Consider the following 14,273-nt stretch of genomic DNA (forward strand, 5'->3'; position numbering starts at 1 on the left):
TTATTTCCCCCAGCAATCAAAATATGAACATAAGTATTTGAAATATGCAAGTTATAAAATCAAATATTAGGCAAATAAAAAGAGTCAACAGTGCATTTAAAAAGTACGTAATCTATAATTATTTTAAAAGCATGTTTCTACAGGTTCTTAGGTACATCTTGAAAAAAAAAAAACACAAGTCGTGACCAAAATTACATCTGACATTAAAGTTTATGCCCAGATTTAGCAATCCAAATATCTAATATTTGGACACTTGTTACTTATTCACGTGTTCACAGAGCTTGAAGTGATGTGAAATACACAAACAGAAAGTCAAAGTAAATTAACAAACTTTGGTGGGTTATAGGCACAAAATTCTACATTGTAGGAAATGATGCAAAGAAAAACAGATCCTGCTGAGATACATAAATAGATCTTTATTGGTAATTACAATTTACTGTTATTATCTCATTTAATGCCCAAAATCTGATCACTGAGGCCTGAAAAACAGGAAAAAAAAACATCAGTAGTGAAGAGTTTCTGTCAGTATTCTGAGACGTAATAAAATATTTGGCCACTGGAGGGTGCTGATGCTCCTTGATAGTGAAGTTGTAATTAAATGTTTCACACAGAAGTCATAACTATAAATATACTATACAGTGATGTAGATAACAAAAAATATATACATTATGGCTTTAAGTATTTACTCTAAGACTAATATATAATAAAAAAACAACATTAAGAGCTGAATGAAGGATAAATTTGTGGGCTACAGGATAAATACAGTGGCTCTCTGTGGTATCGGTGTGGTTGTTTGGCGCCCCCTGTCAGTGGTCAGTGTGTTTGTACTGCAGGCTCGTCCCATGGTGCAGCGGCAGCATGCTGTTGGAGAGAGAGCCAGAGTAACACCAACAACACAGGCAGGACTGGACAGAGAGACAGACAGACAGACAGACAGACAGACAGACAGACAGACAGACAGACAGACAGACAGACAGAGGCCCAGTTACTACAGAAATGACTTATCCCTGGAGATATTTACAACTACATTTCCCAGGATGCAACATCAAGTATTCTTTCTGTGTAATAACTGTCTCTCTGAAGTTGTCTCTCACCTTGAAGCAGTTTTTGAACTTCTTGGAGACAAAGAAGAGGATTATGGGATTGATGCAGGAGTTGATGGTGGCCATGTTGATGCTGAAGTAGTCAAGCACCAACAGGAAACTGTGACCACAGAAGAAGAAGAAGAAGAATGTGAGTGAAGGAAAGGACTGTTGATATAGAGGAGATAACTAAGTGCTCACCATGAAGGAATTCAAACCTGCAACTCCCCCTTTCTTTCTTTTTCTAGTTCTCTTTAAATTCATTTGTCAGTCATTGACACCAAACTGGTTGCCGTGGTGTTTTAATTTTTTGTTTGCTCTTGTGTTTGTTCAGTGATCCTACATGTAACCATGAACCTAGTTTACACAAGAGACATCAGCTGTCAGCAGTGTGTGGCATGCCAATGCTAACTGGTGCTAGGTTCAATGTTCCCTGCAAGCTCAGGAGAAGAAGGTGAGGATGAAGTGCTGGTGGTGCGCTGTGAGCTAAGAAGAGATGACATCGACCTGTCCTTCCTTCCATGGTCATGGGGAATGTATACTTTCTTGTGTTGCTGCTGTGACTCTAAACTTCCCTTCAGGGTTCTATAAAGTACATTCTGGCTTAGGGCTTCCAGCTTTTATCAGGGTACAACCCATCGTCAACATTCTAGAACCCTCACAATATTCCGGAACACTGAATCTCATGGGATGCCCAACAAGATTCTAGAACCTTCCTGTCAATCAGGAACAGAAAACACTTACTTTAACAGCTCACAGCGATGTATGTCGTGAGGTTTGTAGGCGGTTTTCTTCAGCAGTCGACTCAGGTGAAGAGGAAACCAGCACAGAGCGAAGATCAGAACCAGACAGAACACGGCTTTAGCGACTTCCCTACGCTGCAGGGAGAACATTCCACGTTAGAGATCACAACACAAGCAACAGTCAGTGTTTTTTTACCGTATGTGTTACCTGTTTAAGGTGTTCGCTCAGAGCAATCCTGAGACTTCCCTTCTGATGTCGCAGCATCTCAGCAGTCATCAGACCGTAGAAAACAGCCGAACAGACCAGAGGGACGCAGAAGTAGAAGCCAAATAACCACCAGTCCTTTGCGTCCCGATAGATCTAGATCAGAAAGACGGAATGAAACAAACAGTACAACAAACTGCTCTGAAAACACCAGACTCCATCCCTTCAGTTCTAGAACACTCAAACATTCTGGGTGTCATCAACATTCTGGAATCCCCAAAACATTCCGGACTAAACCTACGACCTGTGACATCACAGCGGAACCATAATCATTGGATGAATCTCCGACAAAAAACTCTCACTCTAGAACCTCATTCTCTTTCTGGAACCACAACCAGGCTCCTCATCTTTGGATCAGTGTAACAAAGCGTGGGGCGGGGAACAGACACACACTCACGGTCATGAACGGCGTCTTGGGCTGCAGCATGCAGGTCCTCATGGTGGTGTTCTTGTAGTCAAAGGTCACTATGTCGAAGCCGACGGCCTCTGGCACAGCTAACACCATAGAGAGCATCCAGATCACCACAATCTCCACCGCGGTTACTGTAGGAATACCCGTGCCCTGAACCCGGGACCAGGACGCCACCGCACGGTACCTACAGGCAAGGGTCAGAGGTTTTTATCCTTGTCATGGGCCCTAGACAAGACTAATACCCCGGCCTTTAATGAAACTAGGAATAAAAAGTGTGTGTGTGTGTGTGTGTGTGTGTGTGTGTGTGTGTGTGTGTGTGTGTGTTACCTGTCCACACTCAGAGCACACAGGTTAAGGACGGTGATGCCGACTGAAGCTTTCTGCAGGAAGGGGAACAGCTTACAGAGAAACAGGCCGAACGCACTGTCAGCAAAGGGCCACCGCATGGCCAGGAGCTGCACACACACACACACACACACACACACACACACACACACACACATACACACACACACACACACACACACACACACACACACACAGATTAACTCAGTATCAGTGTGTGGTGTGTTATCAGTGTCAGGATATTTTGGTGTCACTATCAGGGGAACACTCACTGTGCCGTCTGAGACACACAGCACAGCAGATATCCCATGATGCACTTCCCCAGCCTGACTAAGTCTGAGGTAACTGTGAGTCAGCATCGTGTTCAGTACCTTGTAGACGTTGATGGGCAGGTCGATGGCGATGTAGATCAGGTCTCCCAGGGCCAGGCTGGCGATCAGGACATTGGGTCCGTTCCTCATGCATTTGTTCTGACAGATGATCCTCAGCAGGGTGGCGTTTCCGATGATCCCCACAGCAAAGATCACACAGGACAGCACTGTGTTGATGTACTTAAAGGCTGTGTGGATGGATGTGGTCTGAACGCAGCTAGGGGGCGATACCGGGCGCTTGTGAACCACCAGAGATGAGTTGGCAGAAGAAGAGTGAGGCTTTCTGTCAGGTTTCAGTTTTAGCTTAGTGGAATGTTTGGTCTTTCCTTTCTCCAGAGACAACGGGGCTTTGTTTACGGTCTCTTGCACCAGATGGGTCTCTCTGCCCTGGGTCTGGATCTGAAGGTCCAGCTCTGGTTCTAGAGGTAAGTCAGTGCCAAAGAGGTCAGGCTGGTCCATCATCATGAGATCTGGGAGAGCTGGCTCAGATGAGGAGTTGCTCTGGCATCCGGCAGGATCCACAGACAGGAAACACAGGGCGGCCAGCAGCACAGTAAACAGCCCAGGTGTGGGTCCAGACCTGGGACCTAATCTGGATCGAGCTTTGAATCCAGAACAGTGTTCTAGTTCCACTCTGAAGGCTCCCAAAACCATCTTGCTGTGTGACTGGAGCAGATATTTGAACTTTTACTGATTCTTGAACTTCCTGTAGCTTCTTATCAGACTCTAGAACCCACTTTTTGTTTTCTTACAGAGCTTGTTCTCGACACAAGTTCTACAACACTCTCTGATTCCGGAACTCTTTTTTAACTTCTGTTATTCCTTAGACAGTGCTCCTGAACTCTGTGCAGCATCAGAGAAGATTCCAGAGCTCACTTTGATTCTAGAATGGAGCCTTTTGGTTTATTGTCCCAAAAACAGTTCTAGAACTGTGTTGTTCTAGAGCCTAAAAAGCTCTTCTAAAACCCCACTGGAACCATTGGAACCTGGATTGTAGCAAACTCCTGGGATCTTCACTTCAGCCCCTTTCACCACAGATTCCAGAAAACACTTGAAAACACTGGAACTGGTGCCTGATAAAACCCTTCTACTTTGATTCCAGAGCATGCATCCTGGACCGTGCAGATATTTCAGAACTCAGTGTAGCTAATGAATAGATTCCAGAGCCTATGCTAATTCAAGAACCCTTTTCTAACTGCTCTGATCCACGAGGAAACTTTGGAGTTGAGAATCAGTCTAGCTCCAGAACAGAAACCAAATGTGATTCCAGAACCTCTTTGGAAGTTCTTAAAACATGACTTTTTGCTTAGTTTTGGGAACTTGACTGATTCCAGAATCCCTTTGGAATTGATTCTAGAACACTCTATGATTCTGGAACTCTGTGGGAAGCTGCTCCTATTGCTGAATTTGTTTTAGAAACAAGTTCTAGAAACTCCTTTGATACCAGGAACTTTATCACCTCTCTGCTGTAACTCTAGAACAAACTCAAGAACCTGCAGCCTAAACTCTTTAAGCTTCATGAAATTTTCTAGAACTTTCTTTGTCTCCAGAATCCTGTAGGAGCCTGCTCTTCCTGCTAAGTGTGCACCTGTTTTGATTTTAGGAGTCTTTCTGGAACCTTAGTCTTGTTTGGAAACAGTTTTTGGGTACGGTCTGTCACGCAGTGGATGGAGTTTGGTGATCCTGGTCTGTGAAATCTGTCGAGTGAGGAAAAAAGAAACCAGACTTTAAATCTTTGAAGAGAGCGTACGAAGCGTCACTGGAGACGAGTCACAGTCGTCCTGATGGACGTGAGTCCAGTGTGTCCGCTCATGTTGCTCTGCTTTGGTTTCCGTCTCCTCTCAGAGATCGTATCTGTCTGCTGAGCTGAACGTGCGTCTGTCTCCAGCAGCTGACCTGTGCCTGTGTTTGTTTGCTGTCAGACTCAGAGCAGGTGGTGCTCTCCTCTCTTCACAGCTCTTTCTCTGGAAACATCTGCTGCTCCTCACACTGAGATTGATGAAACTGAATCCTAACAGTAAACCTGGCTAGGGGCTGGGGGGTATAAGCAGGAAAAACTGAAAGCACTTCAGAGTGAGAGCAGCTCAGCTCATGAATGTCCTACAGCAGACACACACATGAAGACTGTGGGGCGCCAAATGTAAAACTTCAGTCACTGTTTTGGTGACATTTTGTGAAGATGAAGTTCACTTTTCTCACATTTAGCTTGTTTTTCTTTCATTTGAGACTGAACTCATTCAAAACAGACAGTTATATATACTTGGTAAAATGTTTACACATGAAAAATAAATCTAAATGTTCAATCTTCATCTCAGTCTCTTGATGTTGGGTTTCTGTTAATAACATTTTATCAACATTAACGGATGTAGACCTGTTCATGTTTCTGGAAAGTTTCCTTAGATAACGTTTGTTATGATTCGCTGCTATACAGATAAAGCCTGATTGACTGATTTATTAAAACTAGATACAAAATCTTAATGTGAAATATAGATGAAAATACTAAAACTAAATCTGGATCTGAATATTGGGTCTCAATCTAAATCACTCGCCGAGTGTGTAGATAAATGTTTAGATATTATACAAAGTAGCCACATTAGCGACTGTGTTCCACACTTGGAAAAGGATTTAGATTTAGATTAGACCCAACGTTCAGATTTAGATTGAACATTTTGATTTAGACGCATTTTTCTCGTGTACACATTTTTCCCAAAAGTGAACTTAATCTTCAAATAATGTCGCCTATTAAACAGTGGCTGAAGATTAAATTAACTTCTCTTACATTTAGCTTGTTTTTCTTTTATTTGAGACGGAAATTCATGCAAAATGGACTGTTATATATACTCGGTAAAATGTTTACACGTAAAAAATAAATCTAAATGTTTAATCTTAGGCCAAATACTCAATTTAAATCTAAATTTATATCTAAATCTTAGTACCAAATCTAAATCTAAATTCTAAATCTGGATCTGGAAGTTGGATCGTAATCTAAATCTCTCGCTGAGTGTAAAGATAAATGTTTAGATATTATGCAAAGTAACCTGATCAGCGACTGTGTTCCACACTTGGAAAAGGATTTAGATTTAGATTAGACCCAACATTTAGATTTAGATTTCTTTTCTGTTTTGCATGAATTTTGGTCTCAAATGAAAGAAAAACAAGCTAAATGTGAGAAAATTAACTTAATTTCATAAAGTGTTGATCATTAAACAGTGGCTGAAATTTTACATTGGACGCCCCATCTAAAAATTATCTTATTAAACGTTTTCTTTATTTAAAGTTTTCTGAGTAATAAGGAGAACACTGAATATAAGGAAAGTGACAAACTTAAAGTGTTTCAGAAATGTGAATGAGTTTAGTTTGGCGTTGATGAGAAAGAAAGAGTCGGTAAAAACTCACCTCTCTCTGTCGTCTTCTGTCGTTCTCAGTCCGTCCAAAGGTTTTTCTTCTCTGTAACTGAGACCAGGAGAGTCCGCCCTGAACACTGAAGTGGTCTCTGGTAGAGCTCAGGTTTTACTCTCTCTCTCTCTGTCTGGTGGCCGTGAACACTCGTCCGTCCCGTCCTCTGTTATCTCCTTCCCCCTGGAAACACCTCCTCCCCTCCTCTCTGTCTCTGTTTCACGGTCACAGTGAACATCTGGTGAAAGCTCTTGATATGAAGCAGTTGAACTTTTCCCACTTGAGACTTTGTTCATAAAACCATGTTGTGGAAATTTGTGTTGTTAAATTTACGACTGAATTTAACAACGAATCAGACTTTACAGGCGTGTTTGAACGGGGCTCCACGCTCAGTTAATGAAACCACCGAGTGCTGCTCTGTGTCAGAGTCTAACCAGAACATGTGCTGGTTTATTACTCCGAGCACAGACTGGGATTATTTAACTCCATCATAGGAGACAGAAACCTTCAATAACTGCTTTTCTGATGGAGCCAAAACAACGGTTTCAGGAGACACAAAGAGACTCCTCAGAAAAGAAATCCTTCAGTTATAAACTCGAGGTTTCTGCTTTTATCTCTGAGACATCAGAGTCACTGGGTCACCAGAGACATGTGGGCCTCCTCTGAGTCTGTTTGCTGTTTGTTTGGGACAGTTTAGCAAAGATAAACAGAGAAGAAGCTCTACGTGACTGAAGCCACACAGCGTAATGATGGGATGAATCTGAATCATGTTTCAGAGGAAAATGTTTGACATCAGATTCTGTTATTCTGACATAACCAGGATGTCTTCACGAGGGAAACCACGACCTTTGGGAGGAGGTCAGACCACCATCTTTGATACGCTGCTGCTGTTCTCAGCCTGCGACAGTTAAAGCATCCTGAAGTGTTTGATTCCCGCTCCCCTCTCCTCCAGCTCGACTGTTTGATGAACAAATGACTCTGAGATTGGAAAGAACAAACAAACCAAATCCAAAGAGTTTAATGTGACAGTAAATCAAACCCACTTTCTGTGTGAACGTGTCACACACACAGACAGGAAACAGGCTCCTGCTAATTTCCACCACAAACTCAAACTTTATTAGAAACTCAGACACACTTTGAAGTCGAAGAAGCTCTGAGTTTCCATCCCAGCTGTGGTGAGCTGGAAACTTCTCCGAACAGCGTCTGACATCGGAAAGATACTGTGTGGATCAAAGTATGGCAGAGTGCCTCTATATTATCAGCTACTGTCTCTTTAAGACACAGTGAGGCTCTGTGGAACCAGAACGTTCCCATTCCGGAACCCTCCTTCACTGTTTCCATGCACTAAAGTTGTGTTCCTCTTCTTAAAATTATGAATTTGTCCTTTTAAGGAGATCCACCAACTTGTGATGTCACAAATTGAGCAAATCTCATCCTGATTTCACTGAACTCTCACGTGACTTTTTTTTAACAAGCTGTGTTGGCACACATTTACTTTATGATTTTAATATTTGTCAATGTTCTGTAATGACTCTGAAATTTGTAATTCTTTAACACTATTTTAACTTTGTAAAAGCAAAAACAAAAATCTTGATAGCACAGGTACATTGTGTGTGAAACTCAAATGTTAGCTTAAGGAGCTACTCACCAATGCTTAGCCACCCTTAAAGCAAGTTTCGTGTGTATATTTTTAAAACAGTAAATCAGCAAGTTAGCAACAATCTTGGACTGGACGTGATGTCATAGGAAGTGTGTAACAACACTCGCCTTCTGCACCCAGACAGACACTAAAATCATTATAGTCTCTTGATTAGCTGTTGCACAGTTATTAATTTGTTTGTTTGTTTGTTTTTTGTTTGTTATTTTGTTTTTGTTTTTTGTATTTCTGGAACTGTATGTTTTTTTTACTCTTTGGAGTTGTTCCTGTGATTCTTATTTATTTATTTGTTTATTTGTTTATTTATTTATTTATTTATTTATTTATTTTATTTTATTTTATTTCATTTCATTTATTTATCTATTTAAATTAGTACAATCCATATTATCAACATATCAGCAAAAGCTTCAATGTAAATATGCTGGAGTTAGCACAATAGCTAGTCTACATCTGCAGTCCTATTCATCTATTTATTTATTTTTTCTATTTATTTATCTGTCCATTTATTAAGTCTTTAAATAATATTCATATTCCTGTTATTTGTACTGCTGTGTAAGTGCTATATGTATGTCTTAAATGTATAGTGTCATTACTGAATTTTATTTGGGGGCTAATTTTGTTTGTTACTGTAGAGCGCTACTCTTTGGCCAATACCACTGAGAACAAAGCACTGATGCACTAAAATGTTGTCAAATATCAAAGGATCAAACAAGCAACCAAATCTGCTTTAAACTATACATAGTAACAGTGCTATATCTTTATCTATATTAATAGCTATATAGTAATAGTTATTTTCCAACTTTTGTAATTCAAGGCCCACCTGAAATTAGTTTGACCCGCCCAAAATTGAAATCCTGGCTACAACACTTTGTTAAACGAGATTAAAGTTGATTTTAAACTCTAGTATCATATTCAATTTTCTGTATTTTGCATTTCCCCCGTTTGAGTCTTTTTATTTTAACGTAAAAACGATCTTTCGGTATTTCTAATTGGAACGCGGCAGCAGTGATCAGCCAGCAGGACTCTCGTGTTGGAACGCAGCCTGTGGAGTGTTGCCATAGTGACGGTGTGGCTGCCGCTGTCTGCGGTGATTTAAAGGAAGAGTTTGAAGGAGCCTGGAGTAAGTTTCTCGGTTTTTCTGAGTGATTTAATCAAAGTGAAGAGTGTAAACAGGACCTCAGGGCCCTGAGTGAAGGTTTCCTTTAGGAACACGGTCTTTAATCCAGCTTTACACCGAGAGGTTTGATGTTTGTTGGTGTAACGGTTAAAAAACTGCATTAGCTCCAAACTGTTGTCGAGCAGCTAGCTTAGTCAGGCGGTTTGGGAACACACTGACCGTTAAAAGTAAACTGATGACGTCATTAGATGGGTGAATTAATGATAAAAAGTGTTAATAAAGAGTTCCTCCTCTGCTGTACCTGACAGGTGGAGCTAAAGATGAAAGCAGCAGAGACACGTCATCACACTGAGCCGTTTCTACCTGACATCACTGCACACCTGAACAGAGGGAGGAAGACGTCACAGCACAGGTAAACACCAGCTGAAAATATCTGAGTCAATATAAGAATTTAACAGAAACAGATAAAATACTGAACAGTTAGTTACCACATAACTGTGTGTGTGTGTGTGTGTGTGTGTGTGTGTGTGTGTGTGTGTGTGTGTGTGTGTGTGTGTGTGTGTGTTCAGCAGGATGAAGGAGAATCCTCAGGCTGGTTCAGTTTTAGAGCTCTCACCTCAGATCCTCTCCAGGGTGGACATTTCAAAGTAAGATCACAGCAGGAGAAACAAGACATACACAAAGATGAAAAACCAGTGACAGAAAATGAAAAGAAAAAATAGTTTTTACTGCTTCTATATGAAATTTGGTGCTTTTCTTAGAGAGATTAAAGCCGACAGCTGCTCCTGTTATTAAAAACCTCCTGGGGTAACTTTGGGTAAAGTTCAGAGAGCAGCTGTGCAGGATCATAAAGGATGGAGAAGCTGTGATATTAATTTCTAAAAGGTCGCTGAACGCCTGAAAAACTCCCAGAAAGCCTCTCAAAGCCTCTCAAAGCCTGACAGCATGGAGGGGACAGAAACAGCAGTTAGTGCGCCCCCTGCTGCTGCAGTGAAGTAACAACAATAACAAAGTCTGTGATATCTGCCTGCTCCTCCGTCCTCTGCAGGTTCAGAAACAGTTTGAAGCTCAACACCTGTGTGGAGCTGCTGCAGGAAGGCTGTCACAGGTCAGTCTGTCTCTCACTGATGGTTATATTAATGATTTATATTTCCCTAACTCCACCCGTCTCTGATGTCTCATTAATGATCATATTTAAGATGTTTCTCTAACTCCACCCGTCTCTAACTGTCTTCCAGGTCGTTCTCGGAGCTGCACTCTCTGCTGAGCTGTGATCGGGATCGGAGGGAGTCGGCTGAACCAGGAACAGCTCTGTCTCTGCAGACCCCGCTGGAGGATCAAAAGGACAAAATACAGACCATGAGACACTACCTGAGCCGGGCCGAGCAGGCGGAAAGAACCAGTAACTCTCAGATTAATCCTGTTCATGGGGCGTAAAGGGGGAAGGGCAGCTACAACAATACAACACAAAGACCACGCAAAGACCACACAAAGACCACACAAAGACCACACAAAGACCACGCAAAGACCACGCAAAGACCGCGCAAAGACCACGCAAAGACCACGCAAAGACCACGCAAAGACCACGCAAAGACCATAGAGTACAGGCTGAAGATTTTCTAAATAAAGCTCTGAAGTACTTGTACTTTGTCCCTAAAACATTAAAACTTTAACCCTGAAGTATTAGGACTTTGTCCCCGGAGCATTAGGACTTCAACCATAAAGGTTTAGAACTTGAAGCATTAGGATTTTCACCCTGAGGCATTTAGGCTTTAACCCTAAAGCATTAGGACTTTAGTGCGATGTATTCAGACTTTGACCATAAACCATTTTGATTTTGACCGTAAATCATTAGGACTTAAACCCCAAAGCATTTTGGCTTTGACCCTGAAGCATTGTGAGACTTTGACCATGAAGCATTAAGGTTTCAACCATAAAGCATTAGGACTTTGACCCTGAAGCATTTCGACTTTAAGTGTGAGGCATTCAGAATTTGTCCCTGAGGCATCAGGATTTTGACCATGATGTATTAGGATTTTAACTCCGAAGCATTTAGACTTTGACCCTGAATCATTTTGATTTTGACCCTGAAGCATTTTGACTTTGACCCTGAAGCATTTTGACTTAGACCATGAACCATTAGGACTTTAATCACAAAGCATTAAGACTTTGAACCTGATTCTATTTGGGACTTTGACTTTAAAACATTAAGACTTTAACCATGAAGCATTAGGAATCCAGCCCTAAACCATTTTGGTTTTGACCATAAATCATTAGGACTTAGACCCTGAAGCATTAGGATTCTAACTCTGAAGCATTTTGAGACTTTGACCATGAATAATTAAGGCTTTGACCACAAAGCATTAGGATTTTGACCCTTAAGCATTTTGACTTTGAGTGCGAGGCATTCAGACTTTGTCCCTGAGGCATCAGGATTTTGACCGTGATGTGTTAGGATTTTAACTCTGAAGCATTTAGACTTTGACCCTGAGGCATCAGGACTTTGACCCTGAAGCATTTTGATTTTGACCTAAACCATTAGGACTATAACCACAAAGCATTTGGGACTTTGACCCTGTAGCATTTTGAGACTTTGACCATGAATCATTAAGGCTATAACCACAAAGCAGTAGGGACTTTGACCCTTAAGTATTATGACTTTGACCCTGAAGCATTTTGACTTTGACCATGAAGCATTCTGATTTATAAAGCCTGGAGACTTTAATCATAATGATTTTTAGCAGTTAACAGAACAAAGTGGATTAGTGTTTCATAATGTGTTTTTCATGAAGCATGATGACTTTGCTTCAGAGTTTTCACCGTTTTCCGCCCACTGTGGTTCTTATCCAGCGTCGGATAAGGAAGTCAGTCTGAAAAGTTCACTGAAGTTAACATTTTATTTGGGTTTTAAAAAATGATGGTCTGTTGCTCAGGGAGAAGGGTAGGGGTAAAAACTGGGTTTTAGTTTATTAAGGTTTGCATTCACAACCTGAGATACCCTGACAGGGTGTGTGTGTGTGTGTGTGTGTGTGTGTGTTTGTGTGTGTGTGTGTGTGTGTGTGTGTGTGTGTGTGTGTGTGTGTGTGTGTGTGTGTGTGTATAGACACCTGGACCGTGGCCTGTGAACACCGTCTGTCTTTAGGACGGTATTTCTCGTCTCAGGAGGATCTCTGGCTCAGTTTGCACTTCTATCACAGCTGTGTGGACAGAGAGTTCGGGGGACACTCCAGACCGGCCACTGAGGCCCGGGTGTGCTTGGCGGAGCTCTACCTGCAGACAGGTGCACAGATCACACACACACCTGAGCAGTGACGTGAGTCTGGGTTTCCTGAAAGCTCACTCTGTTGTCTCCAGGGGAGCTGGAGCGGGCGGAGCAGCAGGCGGAGCTGTGCATCCAGCAGGCAGAGGACAGGGGCTGGCTGGACTCTGACGGTCTGCCTCTGAGGACCCGGGGCCTCAAAGCGCTGTGGAGGATCTACAGCAGGATGGCGGACCTCCTGGTGGACGCTGAGGAGTACAGCCAGGCCCTGGAGCTGCTCCACAAAGGACGCAGCATGGCTGGAAAGAGTAGGTGGACACAGTCTCACAGGTAGAGGAGATGTCCAGTACGGTGGCCTGCAGGGACAAACTGAAGAAGAGCTGCTGATCAAACCAAACAACCCGAGTGTTTCTTTATGTGTGTTTCAGTCGGGGACACACAGCTGGAAGCAGACGCCACCTACCAGCTGGGACTGACCAATCAGAGAGCAGGAGATCACCAGAGAGCCAAACAGGTGAAAGGATGAGGCTGAGTCAAGCGTCAACACATGAAAAACTTCATTTTGTTGGATCAGTTTCATGTTTGGTGCATGTCAGTAAAACATGTGTTTCTGCAGATGTTCAGCTCCTGCACGCAGGTCTATGGCACACTGGAGGACGATGATGGACTGGTGAAGTCGTACAGGGCCATGGCCAGGTCACTAGAGAGGTAAACACACACACACACACACACACACAGACTTTGAACTTTTTGATAATGTCTCTAACACTAATTGTGTGTGAGTCAGTGAGGGAAACATCGATGAAACCGTTCAGTGTCTGCAGAAGTTAGCTGACCTCTCCCAGAGCAGTGGGCTTAGGCGCGTTCAGGTGGACTCCTACCTGTGGCTGGGCAAGATATACTATAAAAGGGTACCACACACACAAACACACAAACACACACACACACACACACACACACACACACACACACACACACACACACACACACACACTAACTGATGCTACCCTGACTCTCTGGATCTCCTCCTCGGTCTCTGCAGGGTCAGTACACCACAGCCTGTGACTTCTTCCAGCGCGGTTATGAGGCAGCCTGTGAGCTGGGAGACGTGTCTCTGCTGGAGGAAGCAGAGGTAAAGCTTTCAGCGTCACGTCTCTAACACCTCACACCTCCTCTCTGCTCACCCTGTAGTTTTCTATAAATCTGCACATTTCTTCACTCTTGTTTCTCCCTCAGGTCTTCATCGGCACCGCTCGCGCTCACTGCGTCATCAGGAAGCACATTGCTGACATAGCGTCAGCCGCACCCACCGCCACACATCGTCCTAAGACATGGGAAGAGACGGGGCGGCTCCAGGATTTCAGTGGAGACTCCACAGACCTCACTGACACAGCTCTGTGATTTGATAAATGCTGTTTGAACATCTTCTCGTGATTTTGGCGCCTCCTGTGGGCAGAGGTGTTGTCTTTGACACTCTAAGGCAGTTTATTAAATTCATTCTGCTTGCTTCTCAAAGCCAAATGTGTCACTTATTGTTAATTTTGGTTGTTAAAAATGTAATTAACGCATATTTCTTCAGTGTGATGTCAATCTTTTGGTCTATTTCGACCTCTTCATAACTTTTCA

General features: G+C 42.6%; 2 protein-coding genes across 3 annotated transcripts; one reads left to right on the forward strand and one right to left on the reverse strand.

The window, feature by feature from the left end:
* Nucleotides 1-341: 341 nt before the first annotated feature.
* Nucleotides 342-4,155, reverse strand: LOC141811265 (endothelin receptor type B-like). 2 transcript variants are annotated; one of them, XM_074699252.1, is made up of 7 exons: nt 3,219-4,155; nt 2,830-2,957; nt 2,488-2,686; nt 2,034-2,186; nt 1,827-1,960; nt 1,095-1,203; nt 342-861 (listed from the first exon to the last, which is right to left on the reverse strand). In XM_074699252.1, exons 1-7 carry the CDS (start codon nt 3,870-3,872, stop codon nt 814-816), a joined length of 1,425 nt encoding a protein of 474 aa, XP_074555353.1. In that variant the 5' UTR covers nt 3,873-4,155; the 3' UTR covers nt 342-813. The 2 variants fall into 2 exon arrangements, with proteins under 2 accessions (XP_074555353.1, XP_074555352.1); XM_074699251.1 differs by having other exon boundaries at nt 342-905.
* Nucleotides 4,156-9,297: 5,142 nt separating this feature from the next.
* ttc29 (tetratricopeptide repeat domain 29) lies at nt 9,298-14,265 on the forward strand. Its single transcript, XM_074699253.1, has 12 exons — nt 9,298-9,391; nt 9,697-9,800; nt 9,958-10,035; nt 10,437-10,496; nt 10,627-10,790; nt 12,492-12,668; nt 12,743-12,955; nt 13,076-13,161; nt 13,264-13,355; nt 13,435-13,558; nt 13,690-13,779; nt 13,884-14,265. The coding sequence occupies exons 2-12, from the start codon at nt 9,709-9,711 to the stop codon at nt 14,046-14,048; spliced, it is 1,341 nt and encodes a 446-aa protein (XP_074555354.1). The 5' UTR covers nt 9,298-9,391; nt 9,697-9,708; the 3' UTR covers nt 14,049-14,265.
* Nucleotides 14,266-14,273: the final 8 nt, after the last annotated feature.

Source organism: Halichoeres trimaculatus, unplaced genomic scaffold (genome assembly GCF_033239565.1).
Source record: "Halichoeres trimaculatus isolate MK-OKI-2021-1 unplaced genomic scaffold, fHalTri1.1 fHalTri1_scaffold_22, whole genome shotgun sequence".
Taxonomy (NCBI): domain Eukaryota; kingdom Metazoa; phylum Chordata; class Actinopteri; order Labriformes; family Labridae; genus Halichoeres; species Halichoeres trimaculatus.

Bases quoted from the DNA above. Each gene is read 5' to 3' on its own strand.
- ttc29 (XM_074699253.1), top strand. From the start codon at position 9,709: ATGAAAGCAGCAGAGACACGTCATCACACTGAGCCGTTTCTACCTGAC. The intron at 9,801-9,957 runs GTAAACACCAGC...GTGTGTGTTCAG, and splicing joins AGGAAGACGTCACAGCACAG to CAGGATGAAGGAGAATCCTC. The intron at 10,036-10,436 runs GTAAGATCACAG...CGTCCTCTGCAG, and splicing joins TCCAGGGTGGACATTTCAAA to GTTCAGAAACAGTTTGAAGC.
- LOC141811265 (XM_074699251.1), bottom strand. From the start codon at position 3,872: ATGGTTTTGGGAGCCTTCAGAGTGGAACTAGAACACTGTTCTGGATTC. The intron at 2,187-2,487 runs GTGAGTGTGTGT...TTTCTGATCTAG, and splicing joins CCAAGACGCCGTTCATGACC to ATCTATCGGGACGCAAAGGA. The intron at 1,961-2,033 runs GTAACACATACG...TTCTCCCTGCAG, and splicing joins TGAGCGAACACCTTAAACAG to CGTAGGGAAGTCGCTAAAGC.